The 26,614-nt window shown below is 45.5% G+C and overlaps 1 protein-coding gene across 5 annotated transcripts in view; it reads left to right on the forward strand.

Moving 5' to 3' along the window:
* The window catches only part of CFAP20DC (CFAP20 domain containing), a 1,691,586-nt gene that overhangs the window by 716,545 nt on the left and 948,427 nt on the right, over positions 1-26,614 (forward strand). For all 5 annotated transcript variants that reach the window (XM_085624732.1, XM_085624734.1, XM_085624733.1 and 2 more), the window contains exon 10: positions 25,715-25,889. In XM_085624732.1, coding sequence (XP_085480858.1) covers positions 25,715-25,889 — 175 coding nt within the window. The remainder of the gene's footprint in view (positions 1-25,714; positions 25,890-26,614) is intronic.

Below are 26,614 nucleotides of genomic sequence, written 5' to 3' on the forward strand. Positions count from 1 at the left end.
GCTCCATTTCAATATTGAGCCATGATGGGTAAGTGGTGTTAGGGGGATAGCCAAAGACTTCCCTGTCTAGCTAGGAAAGCGTTTTAATATCTTCTATAGTCTGGTCATTTTAGGCGGCTACCTTACACTTTTGAGTCCATCTTTTCTCTCTTCAGCCATGAAAGCAAGGGCAGATTGACGTGTGTGTGCTCTAAATGTGTTAACTTAACCAATTGCTTGTAGGAAATCCATCTTTTTGCTTTGTTCCTCCTCAATAGATCACTTTTTTATTTTTGGATTCTGGGAACAGATGTTTGAGGTGTGGAGCAGCTGGGGTTTGCTAATCAGCTTCCAGCTGCATGTCCTCTGCTTTACAACTGAAATCAACTTGAAACATATTTTTACAGTTTGGTAAATCAGCTATAAATGTTTCGAATATGTTTTGCACACCTCCTTCAAGTTAAAATCGGATATGTAAGGTAAAAATAGATGTTCTCCCATGTACATCCAGAAAGCAAGTTGAGATGCTTCACAGCACAAGCTGGTGCACCTAGCATTAGGCCTACTTCTAAAAATAAGCATTGGCAAAGCTAATACTTTTGGCATTGTCTGCCAGCATTTTGGCAATTCTTATTTTGTTAGTAACGGTTTTTGCAAAACGTTATTGTTTGGGAAGCTGCCAGACACTCATCAATTTATACAAAGGCAAAAAATGTGTTTTGGTCTTAAAAAAACACACATTGCCGTAATATTTCCTGGCTCCTTATGGAACAACTATGCGTGTTGATGTGCTCCTTTCGAAAGTGCGGCCAGCCGTAGCTCATAGTGAAGTCTGCCAATGGCTGAAGTGGGCTGACACATTGCCCCTTGCTGCATACTGGAGTGGGTGGAAGAAAAATGTTAATGACAGAACCACAACCTAACGGACGAAATTTGGCTGAAAACTCCGATAAGTAACTATGTTATACACATAATTTTAGTAAAATCAAAAGATCTTGGCTAACACAGACTTAAAAAGCCTGTCGGTCTGCCATTGGCTGTCTGCCCTTTTGCATTTGGGAAAAAAGGCAGTGACGAAATAAGGAATGGAAGGAAAAAGAAAGAGGAAGGCAAGGAAAGAAATAAAGAAGGCAGGAAAGAAAGCAGAAAAAAGTAAAGAAAGAAGCAAAGATCGAAAGAAAGAAAAAAGAAAGAGAGGAATGTAAGATAGCAAAATGAAAGAAGGAAAGAAAAAAGAGAAGGCAAGAAAGAATAAAAAGATGGCAAGAAAGAAAGAAGGAAAGAAAGAAAGAAGTAAAGAAGGAAAGGAAGAAGCAAAAGAGGAAAATTAAAGAAAGAAAGAAGTTAAGACTGGAGGTATGAAATAAAGGTCAGAAAAAGGGAAGAAAATGAAAGAAAAAAGGAACAAAAGAAAGAAAGATTAGGAAAAAGAAAGAAGGACAGGAAGTTGAAATGACAGACACGTTGCTAAGATAGAGCACCCTTATGAGCTTATATTCCGAGTTTATATGAGCTACTGGCATGGTGTGGAAAAAACAGTCAGATAACAAAGACCATTTCAAAAGGAATGTACAACTGCATTGACCAGAGACAGAAACTGATAAAGATGGAATGTTGCCTGTGATCTTATCTGGTAAAAAGTATTCTGTTATCACATCAGGCTCTAAAAATAAAGGCAACGCTAAAGTAATTATGAAGTAAAAACAAAAACACTGGCAGTGAAGGGAACTACCTTGTTTGTGGATGTGTTCCTTGTGAAAGGGCTAAAGGAAGTCACTCAAAGTAAAGATAGCCAATGGCTGAAGAAGGCTGACCCATTGGCCCATGTATGTGCTGTAGTGGGCAGAAACAAAATATGAATGACTCAAGAACAGACCAATGGATGAAGAGAGGTGGCTGAACGCCCCTTTATGTAAGTATATTATACATATAATTTTAGTAAGATCAGAAAGTTTTGGCTCATGCCAGATCTAAAAAGGAAAATTGAAAAATCATTTTGGGTTTTAAATGCCAGAATAGGCTGTCAGTTGCAAATGGATACAAATGTTTTGCACTGCTGCACAAAATGTTTTTTAGGCTCACATTTACATACATGATACAAAAGCCTGGGATTTAAAATACAACATTTTGGCCGAATCCTATTTTTGTAATTGTTGTTCAAATGTGGATCATTTTATTAATATCTATAGCATATTTGTTAATTGTCATATTCCTAGTCTGGATTTTGACAATAGTGTATGTCAAGGCTGATTCATTTATCTAGGCAGAACCCCGTGTGGCTCACACCTAATTGTCCAACTTCTATCCTTTAACAAGTACAGTGCAGTGGACTGCAGGAAGACCTTCCTCCACTCCAGGCTGTATTTCTCCAACAGAATGCACCAAACCTTTGTTTACATGGGGCCTCAACGTCCTTCGCAGCATGGAATGGGAGGCAGCTGAGATCTGAAGAATGGGGATTTTCTTTTGTCTTTTGGAGGTTGAAGTGAGCTGATCTTAGGCAACGTTTTAGGAGAGCTGCGTATAAGATGGGGGACGAAAGGTGCTACCACATTGGTTAAACATGTTTCAAAGGATTCTGGAATCGTTTTGCATTAAAATACCTTTCTGAAACGGGAACTTTGCCACATGCTGTGAATCTTAGGAATGGAATGGACATGCTAGAAATGTAGTTGGAGTGGCTTGAGGGCTGTAAGGGCCACAGACTAATTTCACATTAAAAACTGCTAAATGAATGCTCTTGAGGAGGGAAAGTATCCGAAACTGAAGGAGAAATGTAGGTTCTCGTTGCCTACGGCAAGAATTCTCTTCTGTTCCAAGGAACAAAGCCTCTTCCTGACCCCCAAGGGCAAGTAGCCCATGTCTGTCCAGGGAGATGCAGAAGGTCCCAGAGACAGAGGAAGCTGGGTCAACTTGGAAGAGAACCACGATACCAGAAGCAACTGAGCATTTCTTCAGGAAGCCCATGTGAAACCTCTCTTCTGTCGCTGGTGAATGAATAAGGCCCAGTGGGCTGATTGAGTGGGAGCTGCTGTATTGAAAACCCAGGATCCACTTGTAGCTGGTTATTTTGTTGCGGAATTGACTAGGAGTTGTGGGAGTCTTCCCAAAACTTAAACCTGTGTCCTTGTGTGTCTGAAGACATTGTGGAACACTTGGAGTCTTTTGTAGAGGACCGGAACAAGGTGCAAAGACTTGTAAAAAGGATACAGCCTCGCCAGCTACTTTTTGTGGCAGTTCCTGGCTGAGCTTTTGACTGTGAACTTCAAGACTACTGTGGGAATGTTAATACATGAATATTCAACCTTCTGGAGCCTGGTTTGGCTACCTCTTCCGGCCTTGTCCCACTGATGGTTTTTGACCTCTGAAAATATTTGTCCTAAGATCAAACTTTAGTCCAGGATGGACCACCTTCCCATGCACAACCTGGATCCATTCTTGGTTAAATGTGAATACAGCCCATGTTGGCTGGCCTGTACCAAAGTGCATACCCAGTGTCTTTCATTGCTGATCTATCAGGGAGGGTACCTAGGTCCCAATCAACTGCACCCCATTGTTTCACATAAATGTTTCCGTTCCCATTATTACTTATAGAACATGTTTTTTTTCATAACACCTTACATCCACTTTTCTTCCTGTGTGTTCCATTTTTCCATGCTCCATGTTGCTACATATTTATCTTTTAGAACCAATCATTTTTATTATGCGGGATTCATGTAAGATAAACACAGCTTCCTGCCTACATCTCAAGGCCGGCAGAGCAGATAGCACATCAGAATACACAGCGTTCTGGCACACAACCCGGAGGCCGGCCGCGGAAGAGGCAATCGTATTTGACTGCTGTTCCTTTCCCTTTTATAGAGAACAACACAGCAAAAAAAAAAGGATAAACATTGAAAACCAACTTCCCACCCCACCCCCTGTCCCACCCCCCACCTCTCTCTGCATCAGTTCCACTATACCCTCAAAGACCTTCGTCCAGAGCGGTGCCCAATTTGTGAGTCAATCACAGCGTAGAGAAATCCAAGTGGCGCCTAGGGGTTCCAGCGGTATGAGCTTAAGGATCTGCAGGTATTTCGGGCACATCACCTCTCTGAAGTCTTTCATGAGGATGTGCAGGTAAGGGGCCCACAGTTTAGCATATTCTTTGCCCCTGCCCGCCACACTTAGTGAAATGCGCTCCATGACCAGAAGCTGCCATGGACGATGTATCCAATCAAGGCTCTCAGGGATTGCAGAGGTGCCCCATTTCATCAATATGACCTGCCACGCTGCAAGTAGCGCCAGTGCTATCTGTCTGCCCCGTAGAGATTTCAGAGGGAAGATCCAGCAGTGTATACTCATATTTATCTTTTAAACAAAACTGGTTTTGAAATGTTCTCTTTAACAGTAACGTTATTTTGGTGTTGTATCACTTGCAATTTTTCCCTGAGACAGGGCTTGGTTCTTGTGCCAAGCTATCAAGGCTAAGCTAGGGATTTCACAGAGAAACCAGTTTGGTTAATGAGAATTAGATTGTTTTATCTTTGTGGTATCTTTGCCATTGCTCACAGCCATGTTACAGCCTCTTTACCCCTCGTTTTGAGTGCCCTCTTAATCGGGTCGAGAATAGCAGGTACTGGTTCAATCAGAATTAAAAGATCCACTGGAACACTGAAATCTTCAACTGCTTTCAGCAAGATTCAGAAGATTTTGGCTTCTGAATGTAGTCAACATCTCTAGATGAAACTGTGTTAGAATAGGAGGCTTTACCCGGGAAACCGGACCCAGAATTACTTATTGCCCTGATAATTCCTCTTTTCTTTGTGGTGTTACTTGTAATTCCCTCGTAACTTCGCCCTCAAGTAGTATCATTAACGGCAGTGGAAGTGGAGTTAATGGAAGGATTATCGAGCTTCTCATAATGAGGGATAATATCATTTTTGGATGGGAAGTTCGTTTTGGGTTTGTGATTGAAGCAAATTGTCAAGATTGTTGAAGGAGAGGAACTTTGCAAGGTAGCGAGGAGAATGATCAAAATTCATTTTAAGTGGATTAAAAAGTTGGTTTTCTGGTTGAGGGAATACAGATTTTTGTACATCTACTGAACGGCTCTGAAGTAAAAGTCAATGCATCTTGAAAATGACCTCATGTGTCTGCTTCTTTCACCTGTAATGCCATCTAACAGAAGAACTGCCACCGCTTTTTTGTATTTATCATATACAGTACAGTGTCCACAAACCTACATTGCACAGCAGGGTACAGTAGATAATAAGTGGCCAACTGAAATGTCTCCAGCAACACTGTGAACCATCTTGCTTGATATCTGGTGGGGGAGGCCTAGGTTGATCTAGAAAGGTTAGAGTGTAGGTGTAAAATAAGTGTAGTGAAAAAATATTACTCAATTGCAAGTATTAAGATCCTTTATTCACAATTCTGCATAGGCTAGACAACACCAGGACCATCCTCTTCCAGATCCCAGCTCACAGTCCCAACCGCTCTCCATTGTACATTCATATATCACAATTCCATATTGCCTCTCAGTTGTCTGCCTACCGCATACATTCTACTTCCTGCAAGCAGTAACAGCACACATCATCCGTCTTTATACACAGCAAAAGAACAATTAATAATTATTCATCTAATATATAAGATTCAACAATATAATGATTTTTGAGAATAAAATATATATCACATGAGGCATGCGATTAAAAAATACAACAGTTCCTGATCACAGTTACAAGCTATATATATATTTTTTAATAGTAAATATGACTACTCGTTAGTTCCCAGTTTATTCAAACATAAAATCTTTCAGTTTGGCTGGAGTACGAATGATCCTTCCCAATCTTCCCATTATCTCCACCCGGTCCCTATCTTCTCCTCTAACTTCTTCAGTTCCCAATGAGGCACCTACCCCCATGTCCTGCACAACTGACTCTTCATTCTGCCACAACCAGTCATCTTCACCTGTCTCATTACCTCCCAAGGAACTTTCCTATTCCTGTGTTCCCTTGCACCTTGCTATGTAACTCATGTGCCACACCTTATCATCACTTAATCTGGCAAAGTTTTTCATGCATTCCACCACTCTCAAAGGTTCCGAATACATATTCTCCCCTTTAGGGATTTTACCCCCTTTCTTGACTTTCACCCATTCACCTACCACCAATTTCTCCACTTTGGCCCCTTTCTTAGTATCAAAATAGTTCTGTAGACACGCTGTGCCTTCTGTATGTTCTCTTTTACTTTATCTGGAAACCACTTTACTTTCCTTGTACTCAACTCAAATTATCCTTGGTGTACGGTTCTCTGCTTCGCATAAGAACAAAGGGACAATACCCCATGAGTGATAGGGTTAAACGAAATGCCCCCAATATCTTTTTATATCTATCTCCCATTTCTTCCCATTGCCACTTACGATCTGAACAGTACCTTTTATCACTCCGTTAAATTCCTCTACAACTCCATTACCTGCTGGATGGTGAACTGAGCTACACAAATGTTTCACTCCATTCCTTCTGAGGATCTCCCCCACCACTGTAGCCTTAAATTGTGGTCCATTGTCATGTAATAGTTATTTAGGCAAACCTTCTCTCATAAATGCAGAATCTAAAAACTTCACAACCGTCTCTACATGTGCTTTTTGCACAACCTCCAACTCGTCCCACTTACTGATATAGTCCATAAGTACAATAATCTATTTGCTTTCACCTATTTCAGTCTAACCTGGACCTACAATGTCCACTGCTATCATCTACCAAAACATTTTAGGAAAATCTATAGGCATTAATACTGGTCTCATAGTCTTTAAACTCTTATTGGATCCAGCACATTGTTCACAATTCCTTACAACCCTCTCTATGTCCAGATCCATCCCTGACCAGCAATGTGAAGATTTCACTCTTTTTTTTTGTCCTGACTATCCCAAAATGTCCTTCATGACATAATTCTAACACTTTGACTTTAAAGCACTGCTGTGGCACAGTTCTTTCTCCCCTCCTTACAAATTCTATTTCCACCTCTAACTCATTCTTGACTTCCCAGAAGCCTTTCACCGCATCTGAGCGACTCTTTTTTTATCCACCCATCCTTTCTGGATATATTTCTTTATCATAGTCAGTTCAACATCCTTCTCATAAACTTCTCTCCATTCTACTTCCCTAATAGAGTCCAAACCCTCTTCATCTGTATAAGCCACCTGAAAATCATCCCACTCACTCACCGGTAGTTCTTTGCTAGGTAAAAGCATGTGACTTAAACAGTCCGCCACTTCATTCTGCATACCAGGAACATATCTCATTTAATAATCAAAATCCTGCAGTCTCATCGTCAACCTTGTAATTCTTGCTGATGCCTTCAAAAACCCACCAGTAGTGAGTAGGCTTACCAGAAGTTTATAGTCAGTTGTCATATCAACTTCCGTTCCCCATACAGAAGAACTGAAATGCTCCATGCTCCATACACAAGCAAGTGTTTCTCTTTCAATGACAAAATAAGCTAACTCAGCAGGCTTGAGACTGTGCGAATCAAATCCTATCACACATTCACTTCCTTTCTTATCTTTTTGCATTAAAACTGCCCCCAATTCCTTATAGCTTACATCAACAGTTATGATGCTACTCAATCTGGGATCAAAGCCTTGTAAAGGAGTAGCTATGCCAATGTCCTCTGTAATGCTCTGGAATGATTTTAGACAGGCTTCATTCCATTCAAACTTACATCGATTCTTCAAAAATTGTCTCATGCCATTCATTTTTTCTGCAAACCTATTTACAAATTTAGAGTAATAGTCTGCAAGCTCCAAGAATGATAATAACTCCTCCTTTTTTTGAGAAGAAGCTGGGGCTTCCCTTATTGCCTTCACCAACTCTTTTTTAGGCAAAATAGCCTCGCTACTAATAACATGCCCCAAATATTTAATTTTTTTGTTTTGTAAATTTACATTTTTCATGTACAGCTTTTAATCCTTTTGATTTAAGCTCATAACTTCCTGTAACCTTCCATCATGCTCTTTCCTGTTTTTTCCCATTATAAGAATATAATCTTGAAAATACAAGACTCCTTCAATACCCTTCAAGATCTCTGCCATCAACCTCCGAAAGACTGATGCCGTCGACGTAAGTCCAAAGGGCATTCTGATGATCTAAAAACAACCACATGGTGTGATAAACACAGTTATCATCTTACTCTTTCCATGTAATGGTACCTGATGGTATGCCAAGCAAAGGTAAACCGTTGAGAATCACTTCATATTTTTTGTTATGGCCAATAGCTCGTTTATTTTTGCAAGGATATTTATCCACCTGAATGTGTTTATTCACTCCCCTCAAATCGATGCGCAATCTAATCTTGCCATTGGGTTTCCTGGCCACCACCACTGGTGACATCCACTCTGATGATTCTATACTTTCGGTTATTCCTTCTTTTTCCAGTCTCATCAATTCTTTTTCCACTTCACTTCTCACCACAAAAGGAAAGGTACATTCCTCACCTCTTAGCTCACAGGTACAGTGTTAGACCTGGCACCTTGGCGTGAGCTTCCCTTCCACTTTTTGCTGATGTGCCTCATTGTGTTTTGTTGGTGTTAGCTGCTCAGGGCACTGTGCCACTGCTAATCAGTGCCACAGTGCAAGTGCTCCCTTTGTAAAGTGTATACCTTGATTGGTGTCCATGATTGGTTTATTTGGTTTACTGTCAGCCCCTAGTAAAGTGCACCAGGAGTGCCAGGGCTTGTAAATACAAATGCCGCTAGTGGGCTTGCAGCACTGGTTGTGCCACCCACAGAAGTGGCCTAGTAAAATGTGTCTAGGATCTGCCACTGCAGAACCTGCGCGCAGTCTGGTACTGTCGCGCTGATTGCGCAAGTGCACCCACTTGCCAGTCCCTAAACCTTCCCTTAACTACATATTAGTCACCCCTCTGGTAGGCCCAAGGGCAGGGTGCATTGTAGGCATAAGGTAGGACATGCCCTGATGTGTGTGGTATGTCTTAATAGTGAATTACAGCCATTTTCGTTTTTCACTATTGAAGGTTACCTGCTCTCCATAGGCCAGAATGGGCTGCTGGATTTACTACACCCTGTAATCCCAGTGGACCCCTAGAGCATGGTAGAAAATTATGTTTAGTATGCCTGAACTCAGAATAATAAAATACTTCTTTTAGTAAAGTTTATTTTAATATCCTGCGTTTGTAAATACTACTTTTAGAAAGTTAGTATTTACTGATCTGGCCATTCAGTCCGCCTCTGCGCTGTGTGTGTGTGTTCTGCCTAGCAACAGTAAGGAGCAGGGCTGGGGAATTCCAAGAGACAGGCTGGCTGCCAGGTGGTGGGTAGAGAGATTACACCAGGATGGGTGGGAGGAGTACACCTTTGACTCTGAATAGACCTGTGCTCTGCCAGCACAATGCCGGCTCCGCCCCCTGTGGAGCGGCTGAGGTCTCTGCCCTGCTGCTGAAAGGAAAGAGCAGAGTCACCATAACAAAGTGCTCCAGAACTGGACTGAGCCAGGCCCAGGCCCCCTGGCGCTAAAGAACAAAAGAATTGCACTATAAAAGTAGGAGCCTGGCTCCTAAGAAATCAGATCCTGTTTACGCAACGACGAACCTCTGCCTGAAGGAGAAGGACCTGGAGAAGCTGAAGGAGGAATACTGTCTCTCTGCCTGAGAGACTGGCCTGCAGTGGGTGCCTGTCTGCTGGAAGGAGAGGAAAAGACTGAAGGAAAAGACTTTGAATCAACTTGTGCTGAACAATCTCCAAGGGCTTGCTTGTGAACTTGCCCCCTGATCTGCGCCCCAGGAACAGTGGGCGCAACCTACCCCCAGGAGAGGAGAAGTAGCTGGACGCAATTCCGTGACGCTGATCCCCAGAGAACCTGTGTGCCTCTCCCCCTTTCTCTACACCGCGACATCTGCCACCTGGGACTACCACGAGCACCGCAAGGACCTGTCTACCTGGTCCAAGCACCGCAAGTACCAGCCCCTCCGAGCCGTGGCTCGCAACGCGGAAAAAGGCACCTGAAGGCCTGCGCACCGAGCCCTGGCGACCCTGAGCCGCCAAGATCACCGCGAGGCCCTGTGCACACTTGTGATCCACTGAAACGCTGATCGCGCTGCAACGCGCTGTGAATTGCTCCGGAGCTGCTCTCCCCTCCTCTGCCCTTGGTCGTGTGGCTAAGAACGTCTTCGGGTGCCCCACAAAGCACCGCCGCCCTCTGACAGCGAGGGACGACACCGCGACGTGGGACACCGCTCCGTGGACACCCGAGGCCGCCGTGACCATCCCCGTGCGGAACAAAGGTAATTGTTACTGTTCGCGCGAAAGTACGGCCCGTACTGACCTTCGTACGAGCCGTACCGAGACTGGAAGTATTTGGGGAGTTTGTGCGCTGTTCGACTCGCACCTACGTTTGAAATCATCACCCCCGGGGCCATAGTTCGACCCGTACGGCTTCCTGTTCAAACCGTACCTACGTTTGAAATCATCACCCCGGGGCCGAAGTTCGACTCGTACTGCTTCTGGTCTGAACCGTACTGCCTTGAAACTGTTCAGGGTTTGCCCCGTACTGGTCCCTGTTCGCACCGTACTGCCTTGCAAATAACCCGTGTTCGCACCGTACCGGTGCTTCAATCTATGTACGGCGCGTCCCTGGCTGTCCGGACCGTACCGCGCTAAAAGACATTGCCGGTGCTCACGCGAAAAGCGTGGGACTCGGCAAGCGTACTCCGGCTCACGCGGGAAGCGTGAGAAACGGCAAAGCACTGCAAAACCCTTGCCCAGAGCATCCCAAAGGCGCTACGAAGTGCGCAGAAGACCCAAAGAACTTATTTCAAGTAGAACTGTGCCATTTTGAAACCTGTGGCTGCCCTTAAACCTTTACAAGTAACTGGAACCCTAATTCACCAAGAGAACTGTATTTATGCAACCTGCCTGAAAGAAAACCTTTTATATAAAGAATTATATTTTGGATATAATTACAGCCTTGTGTCTTTGTGTGGTGGGGTGGTGATTATTGTGCGGGACAACTTGAACGCTTAACCTACATGCCCTCTGGAAATTTAGCCTGACTGCTCGCGCCACGTTACCTAGAGGGTGAGCAGGGGTTATTTTTAAAGAGGTGATCCTTTGCCCTGACTTAGATGAAAAGGGTCCCTGCTTGTCGCAAGTGCATACCTGCACCAACCAGAGACCCCGGATTCTAACATTGGTGGCAGCGGTGAGGATTTACGGATTTGCGTTCTTGGTGTCTGCGCCGTGATTACTAACCATTGCACGGGAAAGACAGTCCAGTAGCTTGAGCCACAGAACTTTTTAATTTTCACTGCCAAGTAAAGAAGATCCCTTGGGTTTGAAGCCATGACGGGTTCAAACAGCATTGAGAAATCGCTATCTGAAATCTCTGAGAGGCCAGGATTGGAATGGGAAGAAGCCAAACTGGGAAGCTACACAAGAGATCTACTCCTACATTTCTGCAAGAAGTTCAAGGTCCCACGCAAAGGATGCACAAACAAGGTGCACTTCCAGACGGCACTGAGAGCCTGGTTGGAATCAAGGAAGGGAACTGAGAATGTTGTACCTGAAGTTGACCTAGTGGAGCCAGCAGAGAGCATCCACAGTGCTGGCAGGGATCTGTCGCCAAGAGAGCTGGCAGACAGACAGGCCGCAAGAGATCATGAGATTACTTTGGCAAAGTTGAAATTGAATGGCCAAATGGAGCTAGAGAGCAAGAAGATGGCTCTTGAAGAAAGAAAGCTACAGATGGAGCACGACGCCAGAATGAGGGAACTGGCGATAAAAGAGAAAAGTTTGGAGAACACTCCCTCTGGTGGCAGCGCAACGCCGGTGCAGGTAGAGTCAAGGGTGTACATACCAAAGGATTTAGTTAAAGAGTTCTACAGGAATGTTGACATAGGGCAATGGTTCCGGGCCTATGAGATAGCCATGTCCTCCCACCGGGTCCCTGAGAAAGACTGGGGAGCGGGATTGTGGGGACGGTTCCTCAGTGAGGGGCGGGACACCCTTTTAGATTTGCCCTTTGACATGCAGACCTCTTACCCCCACATGAAAGAAGCTTTAATGACCAGGTATGGGCTAACTCCTGAGTTGTATCGACAGAGGTTCAGGGAGTGCACCAAGATTGCGGGGAGTACGTATGTGGAGTATGTAACCTTTTTCTGCAGAGCACTGGATGGCTGGGTGAAGGGTAGTAAAGTAGATGATTACCAAGGTCTCTTTGATTTAATTGCATGTGAGCACTTGTCCAGTAATTGTTTTCCTGAGCTACGCCAACACCTGATAGATAGCAAGCTGACTAACCCTAGGAAGCTTGCTGAGGAGGCGGACCGCTGGGTCAGCACCAGGGTCCACAAGGGTCACGTGGGAGACTCCGCCAAGGGTGGGCAGGGTCCCCAGCAGAAGAGTGGGGGGGACAAGGGAAAACAGAAAGGGTTCCAAAAAGGCCCCCAAAGTAATCCCCAAGGGAACCAGCAGAAAGGTTCTCAGCCTCCCCCAACCCCGAAGCCGACAGGGGCCCCGACAGGTAAACCTGTTCCAAAGGGGCCACCTCAATGTTACAAATGTGGTGAACTAGGTCACTTTGCCAGTGATCCCAAGTGTCGCCAATATGTGAAACCCGCACCCCCTGGTGCTCCACCCAGGCAAGTGGCTACAGTAGCCTTTGGGGAGGAGGTAGAAGTCCAAGGTGGGTGGGACCCCGTCCAGATGACCTTAATCTCACTAGGAGACGGTGAGATGGTCCCCCAAGCCAACTTGCCCTCTAACACTAAGAAATATGGGCAAGTGGTGACCGTCAATGGGAAGAAGGTAGAGGCTCTTAGAGACACAGGAGCCAGCGTGACTGCAGTGCGGCAGCACCTGGTATCTCCAGAGCTGGTCGTACCCCATGCCTATTGTCGTGTTGTCAATGCTGACAACACGGAGAGTCATTGTCCAATGGCTCAAGTTCCCTTTGAGTGGGGGGGGTCTCTGGTACTCTGCAAGTCTCTGTGAGAACTGCCATGCCTGTAGACTGTCTCCTAGGGAATGACTTGGAGAGCTCCCCTTGGGAAAAGGTGGAGAAGACAGCCCATCTGCGGATGGTGGGTTTACCTGATTGGGCGTGCGTGACCACCCGGTCAATGGCAGCCAGTAGGGGTGTTGAAGGAACCCTGGAGCCTGAGGGAGAGGCCCAGGAACCGGCCTTAGAGAGAGGGCAAGGGAGGCACGGGAAACCGGCACCTGAAGTTCCCACGGCCCAGGAGGAAGCAGACCTTGAGGGGGATACCCTGGAGCCTACCGGGGAACAGATAGCCGAACTGGGGGACCTGCCTGAGCTGACCCATTGGCAGCAAGAAGGAGGCCCCTCCAGGGAGGAATTCTGCAGGGAGCAGAAAGAGTGCCCCTCTCTAGAGGGTATGCGGCAGCAGGCTGCAGCCCAGGCCAATGGTGATCAGTCCGGAACTCACTTGATCTACTGGGAGAACGCCCTCCTATACTCAGAGCCTAAGGTTGCTGAACCTGGGTCAGCCCGTGCGCTGGTGGTACCTCAGAAGTTCAGAACCTTCCTACTGGGGCTGGCTCACGACGTGCCATTAGCAGGGCATTTGGGGCAGGACAAGACCTTTGAAAGGCTTGTCACCCACTTCTATTGGCCCCAAATGCGCTGGAGTTCTGATACTCACTGCAGGACATGCCAGACTTGCCAGGCAAGTGGCAAGAGTGGAAGGAAGCTGAAAGCTCCACTCCAACCCTTCCCTGTGGTCAGTACCCCATTCCAGCGAGTGGGGATTGACATTGTGGGGCCACTGGACCCCAAGACAGCCATGGGCAACAGGTTCATCCTGGTCTTGGTGGACCATGCCACCCGGTACCCTGAAGCCATCCCTCTGAGGACAGTGACGGCCCCCGTGGTGGGACGGGCACTGATGGGAATTTTCTCGCGAGTAGGATTCCCTCTAGAGGTGGTGTCTGACAGGGGGACCAATTTCATATCGAAATATATGAAATCCCTTTGGCAAGAGTGTGGTGTGACATACAAGTTCACCACCCCTTACCATCCCCAAGGAAACGGGTTGGTTGAGAGATTCAACCGAACCCTAAAGGGCATGATTATGGGTCTTGAGGAACCCATGAGGCGTAAGTGGGACGTCCTCTTACCATGCCTTCTGTTTGCGTACCGTGAGGTGCCACAAAGGTCTATGGGGTTCAGCCCCTTTGAGCTTTTGTATGACCACCCAGTACGAGGACCTCTTAGTCTGGTCAAGGAAGGCTGGGAGCAATCTCCCAGGAAACCTCCCCAGAATGTCTTTAGTTACATGCTGGCCTTCAGGAACCAGACTAGGCATTTCAGGCAACTTGCTGAGGCAAATCTGGAAGCCAGCCAGGAGGAAATGAAGCGGTGGTACGACCAGAATGCCACTCTGGTTGAGCTTCAACCTGGTCAAAAGGTATGGGTCCTTGCCCCTGTGGAGCCTTGTGCACTCCAGGACAAGTGGACAGGACCCTTTGAGATTGTGGAGCGCAAGAGTTCTGTCACCTACTTGGTGAACTTGCAGTCTCCTAGGAACCCCTTAAGGGTCCTACATGTCAATCGCCTTAAGCCCCACTTGGAGAGGTCCGAAGTGGGCATGCTCTTGGCCACCGATAATGGGATGGAGGAGGAGTCAGAACCTCTTCCTGACCTCTTGGTAGCCTCAGAGCGGGACGGGTCAGTGGATGGAGTTAACCTCTCACCCACGCTGACCCCTGAGCAACAGGATGACTGCCGCCAGCTGCTGGGGCAGTTTCCTGACCTGTTCTCCCTGGTTCCTGGTATCACAGATTGGTGCGTCCATGATGTGGATACAGGAGACAGCTTACCTGTGAAGCACAAAGCCTACAGGGTAACTGACAGGGTCAGAGCCTGCATCAAAGAGGAGGTCTCAAAGATGCTTGCTTTAGGGGTGGTTGAGTCCTCCAGCAGTCCTTGGGCCAGCCCAGTGGTCTTGGTCCCAAAGGCTGCAGCGCCGGGTGCCACACCCGAACTCCGGTTCTGTGTGGACTACAGAGGACTCAATTCAGTCACGAAGACTGACGCGCACCCCATCCCCAGAGCTGATGAGCTCATCGATCAGTTAGGGGCTGCACGGTACCTCAGCACGTTTGATCTAACGTCTGGGTACTGGCAGATCGCCTTAACTGATGGGGCCAAAGAGAGGTCTGCATTCTCCACACCAGATGGGCATTTCCAGTTCCGTGTTATGCCATTTGGGATGAAGAATGCCCCTGCCACCTTCCAGAGGTTGGTCAACCAGGTGTTGGCTGGGCTGACCGAGTTCAGCGCTGCATACCTGGATGACATCGCAGTGTTCAGTGGCACATGGAAAGAACACCTGCAACATCTCTGGGAAGTGTTGATGGCACTGCGCAAGGCAGGCCTCACGATCAAGTCAAGCAAATGTCAGATCGGGCAGGGTTCAGTGGTGTACTTGGGACACCAAGTGGGGAGCGGCCAGGTGGCGCCCCTCCAACCCAAGATAGAAACCATCCTGGCTTGGGAGCCCCCAAAGACCCAGACAGAGGTGAGGGCCTTTTTAGGACTCACCGGGTACTACAGGAGGTTTGTCAAGGGGTACGGCAGCATTGTTGCTCCTTTGACAGAGCTGACTTCGAAGAAGCAGCCCAGAAAAGTGATATGGACTGACGCCTATCAGAAAGCCTTTGACACCCTGAAAACTGCCATGTGCACGGCACCCGTGCTCTTGGCCCCTGACTTCTCCAAAGAATTCCTAGTGCAGACAGACGCATCAGAGCATGGTGTAGGGGCTGTTCTCTCACAGATGACTGAGGAGGGCTGGGACCAACCTGTAGCCTTCATTAGTAGGAGGTTACTTCCAGGGGAACAAAGGTGGAGTGCGATAGAGCGAGAAGCATTTGCTGTGGTCTGGGCGCTGAAGGAGCTAAGACCCTACTTGTTTGGGTCTCACTTCCGGGTTCACACCGACCACAGGCCCCTCAGATGGTTGATGCAAATGAGGGGTGAGAACCCAAAACTGTTGAGGTGGTCCATCTCCCTACAGGGTATGGACTTTACGGTGGAGCATCGCCCGGGCACAGATCACGCCAATGCTGACGGTCTGTCCAGGTTTTTCCGACTTCGTGAAGAGGAACTCCCTAGGGTAGGGTAGTTCCCCCCACATTTCAGCTGGAGGGGACACGTGTTAGACCTGGCACCTTGGCGTGAGTTTCCCTTCCACTTTTTGCTGATGTGCCTCATTGTGTTTTGTTGGTGTTAGCTGCTCAGGGCACTGTGCCACTGCTAATCAGTGCCACAGTGCAAGTGCTCCCTTTGTAAAGTGTATACCTTGATTGGTGTCCATGATTGGTTTATTTGGTTTACTGTCAGCCCCTAGTAAAGTGCACCAGGAGTGCCAGGGCTTGTAAATACAAATGCCGCTAGTGGGCTTGCAGCACTGGTTGTGCCACCCACAGAAGCGGCCTAGTAAAATGTGTCTAGGATCTGCCACTGCAGAACCTGCGTGCAGTCTGGTACTGTCGCGCTGATTGCGCAAGTGCACCCACTTGCCAGTCCCTAAACCTTCCCTTAACTACATATTAGTCACCCCTCTGGTAGGCCCAAGGGCAGGGTGCATTGTAGGCATTAGGTAGGACATGCCCTGATGTGTGTGGTATGTCTTAATAGTGAATTACAGCCATTTTCGTTTTTCACTATTGAAGGCTACCTGCTCTCCATAGGCCAGAATGGGCTGCTGGATTTACTACACCCTGTAATCCCAGTGGACCCCTAGAGCATGGTAGAAAATTATGTTTAGTATGCCTGAACTCAGAATAATAAAATACTTCTTTTAGTAAAGTTTATTTTAATATCCTGCGTTTGTAAATACTACTTTTAGAAAGTTAGGGCCTTATGTAGGTGGGCTGGCATTTACCACTTCATAAATACCGAATCATACCGATTCGGTATTTATGAAGTGGTAAATGCTATGTAGGTAATTGGTCGGTAAATATTACCGATTCGGAATTATTCGGTAATTACCGAATCGATATTTACCGAATCGGTAATGAGGCATACCTTCCCATTGATGGGAAGGTATGCCTCATTACCGAATCGGTAAATACCGATTCGGTAATGGGGGAGCACATGCAAGGGTGGCAGGGTGTCACATTGACACCCTGTTGCACCCCTGATTCGGCCATGTGTGCACATGTGGCACACATACATGCCCTGAGGGCATGTGTGTCTGCCACATTGCACACATCTACGGGCAAAATAATGCATTTACACACATATTCGTCATTTACCACCAACTATTAGTTGGTGGTAAATAACGAATCCCCACACACACCACACAGTCCCCCTACATCTGATTTCTGTATTCGGAATTTACCGAATCGGTAAAATTACCAAATCGGTAATTTTACCGATTCGGTCATTTTACCGATTCGGTAAATTCCGAATACAGAAATTCTCCCCCTACATCTCAAAAGCCAAAATACCGGTCGGTAACGGTATAATTACCGAAAATCGGCCGTTACCGACCGGTATTTGGCTACCTACATGAGGCCCTTAGTATTTACTGATCTGGCCATTCAGTCCGCCTCTGCGCTGTGTGTGTGTGTTCTGCCTAGCAACAGTAAGGAGCAGGGCTGGGGAATTCCAAGAGACAGGCTGGCTGCCAGGTGGTGGGTAGAGAGATTACACCAGGATGGGTGGGAGGAGTACACCTTTGACTCTGAATAGACCTGTGCTCTGCCAGCACAATGCCGGCTCCGCCCCCTGTGGAGCGGCTGAGGTCTCTGCCCTGCTGCTGAAAGGAAAGGGCAGAGTCACCATAACAAAGTGCTCCAGAACTGGACTGAGCCAGGCCCAGGCCCCCTGGCGCTAAAGAACAAAAGAATTGCACTATAAAAGTAGGAGCCTGGCTCCTAAGAAATCAGATCCTGTTTACGCAACGACGAACCTCTGCCTGAAGGAGAAGGACCTGGAGAAGCTGAAGGAGGAATACTGTCTCTCTGCCTGAGAGACTGGCCTGCAGTGGGTGCCTGTCTGCTGGAAGGAGAGGAAAAGACTGAAGGAAAAGACTTTGAATCAACTTGTGCTGAACAATCTCCAAGGGCTTGCTTGTGAACTTGCCCCCTGATCTGCGCCCCAGGAACAGTGGGCGCAACCTACCCCCAGGAGAGGAGAAGTAGCTGGACGCAATTCCGTGATGCTGATCCCCAGAGAACCTGTGTGCCTCTCCCCCTTTCTCTACACCGCGACATCTGCCACCTGGGACTACCACGAGCACCGCAAGGACCTGCCTACCTGGTCCAAGCACCGCAAGTACCAGCCCCTCCGAGCCGTAGCTCGCAACGCGGAAAAAGGCACCTGAAGGCCTGCGCACCGAGCCCTGGCGACCCTGAGCCGCCAAGATCACCGCGAGGCCCTGTGCACACTTGTGATCCACTGAAACGCTGATCGTGCTGCAACGCGCTGTGAATTGCTCCGGAGCTGCTCTCCCCTCCTCTGCCCTTGGTCGTGTGGCTAAGAATGTCTTCGGGTGCCCCACGAAGCACTGCCGCCCTCTGACAGCGAGGGACGACACCGCGACGTGGGACACCGCTCCGTGGACACCCGAGGCCACCGTGACCATCCTCGTGCGGAACAAAGGTAATTGTGACTGTTCGCGCGAAAGTACGGCCCGTACTGACCTTCGTACGAGCCGTACCGAGACTAGAAGTATTTGGGGAGTTTGTGCGCTGTTCGACTCGCACCTACGTTTGAAATCATCACCCCCGGGGCCGTAGTTCGACCCGTACGGCTTCCTGTTCGAACCGTACCTGTCTGCTGGAAGGAGAGGAAAAGACTGAAGGAAAAGACTTTGAATCAACTTGTGCTGAACAATCTCCAAGGGCTTGCTTGTGAACTTGCCCCCTGATCTGCGCCCCAGTACCGCGCTAAAAGACATTGCCGGTGCTCACGCGAGAAGCGTGGGACTCGGCAAGCGTACTCCGGCTCACGCGGGAAGCGTGAGAAACGGCGAGGCACTGCAAAACCCTTGCCCAGAGCATCCCAAAGGCGCTACGAAGTGCGCAGAAGACCCAAAGAACTTATTTCAAGTAGAACTGTGCCATTTTGAAACCTGTGGCTGCCCTTAAACCTTTACAAGTAACTGGAACCCTAATTCACCAAGAGAACTGTATTTATGCAACCTGCCTGAAAGAAAACCTTTTATATAAAGAATTATATTTTGGATATAAATACAGCCTTGTGTCTTTGTGTGGTGGGGTGGTGAATATTGTGTGGGACAACTTGAACGCTTAACCTACATGCCCTCTGGAAATTTAGCCTGACTGCTCGCGCCACGTTACCTGGAGGGTGAGCAGGGGTTATTTTTAAAGAGGTGATCCTTTGCCCTGACTTAGATGAAAAGGGTCCCTGCTTGTCGCAAGTGCATACCTGCGCCAACCAGAGACCCCGGATTCTAACATACTGCATTCTCTTTAAGCACAATCTTGTGCTTGAACCCTTCTACATACCAATCGTGCCTGTGAAAACTTTTTATATTCCTTAGATTCCTACACCCCACATTATCCACAATATCCACAGATAACGCTTGCTCTTTGCTATTGGATTTAAAATTATGTCCAACCTTCTTTGGTTTCTCAACGCACGGTCCATACTCTGCAAAATACAACTTTCCATGTGCACGCCTTCCTTTAAACTTAAACAATATCTCCCTGTACGCCACCATTGGTACAGCATCCCTAGTTAAACTCTCTGGTCGAAAATCAGAACTCCTCAAATATTTTCTAATTGTACACTCAAACTTTTCCATACACATTTCCTTGCTAATTATAGTGTATGGTGACCTAGAATCTGCCACCAAAATGACAGGGATTCCAGACACCATTACTACACACTTTGGCTTATTTCTGGACTCAGTAGTCACATCCAAAACATTGTCCCTTACAATTAGCACACAATCATCATCAATATCCGATTGGTCCTCTTCCAATGTAGATTGTTTCTGTGAGTCAGATACACATTGTGCCTTTCCCTCTTATCCCTTCTTCTGCACATTCTTGCGAAGTGCCCAATTAAACTACACACTGAACACTTCTGATTGCTTACTCTACACATATTGCTATTAGCTAGGTGCTCACATCTGCCACACCTGTAACAACTCCAATTTCCCTGTTTAAATACTTTTATCTGTACCTTTCATTGCAACTTATTTACTTTTCACATCTTTATTGTCAGCATCCTTCTTCCTTTTGATTTAAAAAAATAGTTTTTCCACCTTTTTTAACACTCACAACACATACCTCAGTGCTCTCTTTATTTCTTCCTAATGCTGCATTTGCACTTCTGTTTGAAATGTCTGCTTTTCTTGCTATTGCCAACACTTTCTTCAAAGTTGCCTCCTCGCTTGCCCATAATCTCTCTTGAACCCTCTTGTTATTGGTATGCATGATAACCTAGTATCTCAATAACTCATCATGCAAATGGAAAAACCTGCATGAGTTTGCTAATTTCGTAAGCGCAACACAGTCATCAATTGACTTTTTTTGCTCCTGTTTACGGTGATAAAAAGTATAATTTTACTATATTTCCAAATCATCCAACACATTGACATACACATCATTTACCTCTGCACATCTAGTTTTCTTTTCCATTTGGTTGTACTGTCTGATTCCTTCTGGGCCAAGTGAGTGCAAAAGAATTCCCTTCTTTGTTTCAAGTGTTTACGTTGCATTGTCAATAGTTGCCAGGTAGTTACTAAAGTAATCTGTCCACTCCTGTCACATCATATGTTGCTCTCCTGGTACTGGTAAGAAAGGTATGGGTGGAGTTAATATAAATGTCTGTGCAGAACACATGACTGTAGATTTCTCTTATCCACTTTAGACACACTATGTCTAAAATGGATACTGTGTTCTGCACAATATTTCCCCACCCTTATCTAAACTACTTCACCCACTTTGAACTTGACATCACTTAAAACATTTTCAGAACAATACAGTACACTATTTCTCCATTCACATGTGCAGCCACTACTCTTTAATCAGGAGTTTCCCCTTCCATGCACACTCCGTTGTCTTGGCATGCTGACGGGCCCAATTCAAAATGGCCTCCACGTCGTCACTGTGACTCTGCTCACACTGTCGCCCTCGGCATGGTGTACGCTGTTCCTCCTGATGTCACAAATCCTACCCGTTACTTCCTCCCAGCGCGTCCACGCTGCTCCCTCACAAAGTGGAACATTGGAATCTCTGTGTGCCCGCAGGTCATTCTCGAGCATCTGCTTGTGGTCCCACAGCAGCTCATTCTTGCCTGTGCACCTTACTGACTCTAATTTTAATCATATATTAAGTGCAAATTTCATTGAGGTCTTCCATTCAACGTCGTTCTCACTCGGTACCGCACTGCCTCTCCTAAGAGCGCCTACCACACGTGAGCCTCTTCCAATTGTCCAGCGCAGTATTCTTTTTTTTTCCTTGTAATGACAGTAAAGTCCATCAGTAGATGTTTGTCTCCATAAAACATAGGTCCTACAGAGTTGGAATCGTTGCCATCTTTGTAGTAAAGGAATGTTACCCAGTTACAATTATTAAGATCCTTTATTCACAACTCTGCATAGGCTGGACAAAACTAGGACTGTCCTCTTCCAGATCCTAGCTCACAGTTCCAACTGCCCTTAATAGAACATTCACATATCCCACATTACCTCACAGTTCCCTACCTACTTCATTCATTCTACTGCCTTCAAGCAGCAACACCACACGAGAGTAGTCTTTTTTTAGAAAAGGGGTTGAATAGCTGGTAGAGGAGGATGTCTCAGTTGTCTAGGTTGTCTTCTTTTATTGAACCCATGAACTCAAGTGACTCAGTCTGATCTTGATAACACTTTAAAATTTCTTGCGAATGCATTTATTCTTTTATTTTTGTGGTTTATATTGATGCAAACATGCTCCTGGAGAGCGTAAGTATTTGATACATTTATTAGGAAATGTACATCTCTTTAAACGCAGCATATCATGAAACATACAATCAACATATCAAGTATAAATAGTCGTACAGAGGGATATCGTGAACAGTTGTGCTGGCTCAGAGCAGAGCCCAGTATCTATATTTATGACTTTGCACTGTCTAAAGTGCATTCATTTAACATGATGTATACAAGAGCATCTAGGGGAGAGTGTTGTGTTACAATAGAAGCATATCCCAGTCAAAACAAGAACATCCCCTCATGGAAATAAGTGATTACATCATCACATGAGCGCACAGTTTAGTGATGAGACTAAGCTTGCACCATGCATTTTTTAAACATCACATTAAGATCAGTAATTAGATTATTTACCTATGGCCCGAAGTTAAATTAAAAATATTTTAAAATGTTGTATGAAGGTGACATAGGCAATTTGATCCCTTTAGATTTCAATTCAGCCTTTATATTGTCCCATGCGATGTTTCTATCCCTCTGGGATCATGGCTTTGGCATGCATCACTTTGTTTCTTTCTTTCTGTTTGCAGGCACTCCACTTGCCTATATTTGCTCCTCCTTGAAAATGCTGGAGTACCTTAGGGCGCTTCACATCACATATCCCAACTCTTTTTAACATTTGTGTTGCTCTGCTTGACCAGCTCAATCACTTTTTCAGCTTCACCTCATTACCTATGCGGTGACAGATCTCATCATACTTCATAGTAATGAAAAGAAAGCAAATGCTGAGATCCAAAGTGTGGCTCTCTGAGGCGTCTGCCTCGATGAGCAAGAATTTTTTTCGGCTCAGTTAATACAGATGCCCTAGTGGGTGGTTGTTCGCCGACCATCTGGTTATCTAACCGGTGGCTTGCCGATCTTGGCTATTCCTTTCCCCAACTCGGTCCAGAAACTCAGATTCCTCTTCGACCATCCTCTCGCTCATATACCCAAAATTAATAAAACGATGGCTAATTATTTAATTTAACAATGGGGGGGGGGGATGCACAAAACACTTCCAGCTCTCCCATTCATTTACCTACAAGAGAAGTCGAGTCATTCATTCTGTTTCAAGTGTATGATTGTAACTCTCCACATTGAAGTCCACTGCTACGTGACTTCCTGGCCACAAGTCATCCAGAATGTGGGCACTCATCTCACAGTGGGCCTCTCCCACCACTCTCCATCTTTGCTCATTTGGCACCCTAAATTGGCATTCCATCTTTTAGGGAGTTGTGTATTTGCCACAAGAGATTAACTAGAAAGGGCCTGGTCTACCTTTCAACAGGTTTACATTCTATACTCAGTACAAAACTCTGGCCATCGTTAATGCTGCTTCGTCGCCTCACAATTACTTTCCAACATCAAACTGAAGTTGTGGAACTCTGTGTTGTCACTATCACAGCCCAGTCACATGACCTGCTACTAACAACTGAAAATCGGTCTCTTTACATCTCAGACGTGTTCATAGACTTCTCTTTTAGACAGACATTTCAGCACAGTGCCGTTAACCAGCTTGTATTCAATAAATATAATATTCATTAATTCAATCTTTGTGAGGCCTACAGGGTGTCATGGACATAGTGAAGTGGATGTGAAGCAGGTGAATGATGACCATGTGGTAATGGGCAGAGGTGGCAGTTCAGATGATGAAGAGGAAGAACATAATTTCACTGTTGAAATAGGCTTCAAGACTTGAGAAAATAGGAAGGTATTCAGATGGGGAAAACATAAAAGGCCGAATGCTTTTAGGTGCAGTGGAAAGTGCAAATCAATTAGTTTCCTCCAACCTACATTGCAGAGCTTTAGACATTTTTGTTTTCCTAACGAATTTTGTATTATTAAGTAATGGCGCTTGATGTACACTTCATGCAAAATTGAATAGTAAGTTAATCCACAATACAGGCACTAGCTTTGACAGTAATATCAGATGATGAACCTACCTTTCTTAGAAAGAATGAAACACAAATATGTTCTATGTATGTTCTCCATAATGAAATGGTCTGCTTATGTTTTCAAAGGTGATGCCTCATTCATATCTACCAAGAACCTTACAGTATAAGTATGTTTAGCACAGGATCACTGAGTGGTTTACTGGTTCTTAGAACAAATGGTTATTTTCTCCCACCTCAGGGATGCTAGTGCTTTTACAGAGACGTATTAAAGCATTGGCAACGTGTACAACCGCCAAGGCCCCCACTTTCTAAGCCCTCCCTTAGCACCCTTGCCCCTGGGAAAGTGAACATTCTCTCTATTTCATCTCTTTCTATTAATATTTCCTATTTCATCTCTTTCTTTTCATATTTTCTATTTGAGTCTCTCTCTCTCTCTCTCTCTCTCTCTCTCTCTCTCTCTCTCTCTCTCTCTACCTCTACCTCTACCTCTACCTCTGATTCTAATTCTGTCTCTCACTACCCAGTGTCAATTTAAGGATTTTTGTAGCTCCAGCAAGAACTATCTCACCGGTTTTTGTGTGACCCTGTTTCTGAAACTTTTACATATAATTCAGCACTGTTTGGCATCATGTAGGCTGGAATTAGCATAGTTATCATCATTGGTATTTACCTCAGTGGTGCTTGTGTTTGTTACCCTTCTCAGGGGTGCTCATGGTAATAGTCATTGTTATTTACCTCAGTGTTGCTCATGGTTATTGCTACCCTTCTCAGTGGTGCTCATGGTTATCGTCATTGATATTTTGTTTATTGTTATTTACCTCCGTGGTGCTCATGGTTATTGTCATTTATTGTTACCTCCGTGGTGCTCATGGTTATTGTCATTTATTGTTACCTCCGTGGTGCTCATAGTGATCGTCATTGATATTTACCTCAGTGTTGCTCATGGTGATGGTCATTGTTATTTACCTCAGTGGTGCTCATGGTTATTGTAACCCCTGTCAGTGGTGCTCATGGTTGTCATCATTGATATTTACCTTAGCGGTGCTCATGGTTATTGTCATTGTTATTTTGGTTATTGTCAATGTTATTTACCTCAGTGGTGCTCATGGTTATCGTCCTTTATTGCTACCTCCGTGGTGCTCATGGTTATCATCATTGTTATTTACCTCAGTGGTGCTCATGGTTATTGTAACCCCTGTCAGTGGTGCTCATGGTTATTGTTACCGCTGGCAGTGGTGTTCATGGTAATTGTTATTGTTACTTACCTCAGTGGTGCTCGTGGTTATCATCATTTATATTTACCTCCATGGTGCTCATGGTGATGGTCATTGTTATTTACCTCATTGTTGCTCATGGTGATGGTCATTGTTATTTACCTCAGTGGTGCTCATGGTTATTGTTACCGCTGTCAGTGGTGTTCATGGTAATTGTTATTGTTATTTACCTCAGTGGTGCTCATGGTGATGGTCATTGTTATTTACCTCAGTGATGCTCATGGTTATTGTTACCCCTGTCAGTGGTGCTCATGATCATTGTTATTGTTACTTACCTCATGGTTATTGGAATTAAGAGCTGCGTGTATATATTTAAATGATTCAAATCGTGTTTAGGAAAGACTTGATGAAATGTACCTAACAATGTAAAGGTGCAGAATGTTATTTTTCATGTGAATGGGTTTTAAATGCAACACTAAACTTCTCTGTAAAGCAAGAATCTAGGACGGAGGTACGATATTGTGTTTGTTTCTTTTATGCGCCTAGATATATACAAGGCACCTGCATTTCTCTTTCCATAATCTATAGTGTTTTAGATTGTGAACAAAATGTCAGATTTCATCAGTGTGTTTGTTATTGAATATACTTGCTAATGTGTTTCGCTTCCAATTGTTTTTTAAGACTGTGAGGTCGGCCTGCATTCGGAGCGACAGGTCCATGCGCCAGCCTTCTCCTGATAAAAAAGACGAAATCCTCGTGAACGGTGACATCCCAGAAACGTCTCCATCCAGTGAGGCTTCCGACCAAATAAATAAGGAAAACATTCACCAAACAAGGAAAAAAGTGAACGTGGCTGGTAAGGAGCAAAAATGTCTATGCAACGCCAATTTATTTCTGTGTGAAGTTAATGCAGAGAATCGGTCAGAAATGGTTTGGTGGTAATAAGAAAATTAAGAGTATGATCATCTTTAACATTCCCAGCACTATTTTAATGTTTGATAGTAGAAACAATATTCATTATGTTACAGGAGGTCAGCCATTTAATTGGTGGGCATCTTAAGAAAGAGAAATTAATTCAGCTCATTACTGAAAGGAGCGGTGACCTCATAAATTGGCGCGGGCTGTGAGGCTTCTGCCTTTATGCCATCTGGCATTGCTTCTGCGGTCAAAGAGTCGAGCAAGTTTGTAGTCTGAGCAGCTCGCAGTAGATTGATTTAACCTTCACTAGAATCTACAAGCTGTAATTACAAGTTGTCACTCTGCCTGACAGTCTCACCTGTGAGGCTAAGTACCGCGTGAACTAAGATGGCGCGCGGAATCTTCAACTTGGCTCGCTCTCATCAGCGCAGCGTCAGGGCGTCCACGCCTTCCGCGATGGCATAGGTCAGTTGCATTGACTGGTGGTTCGTGTGAAGTTTGGAATAGATAAGCAGCTCATAGTCAAAGACTAAATGATAATTGCACCCAACCAGCCATTTAATGAGGTTAACTTCCGGCTGTGGAGCTTAATACCCAAGTGTTTTTGAAAGAATTAATATTTATATCAAAATGGCTGCCGTTCCCTTATTTAACCCTTGTATT

This window comes from Triturus cristatus, chromosome 9, assembly GCF_964204655.1.
Source record: "Triturus cristatus chromosome 9, aTriCri1.1, whole genome shotgun sequence".
In the NCBI taxonomy this organism is placed as follows: domain Eukaryota; kingdom Metazoa; phylum Chordata; class Amphibia; order Caudata; family Salamandridae; genus Triturus; species Triturus cristatus.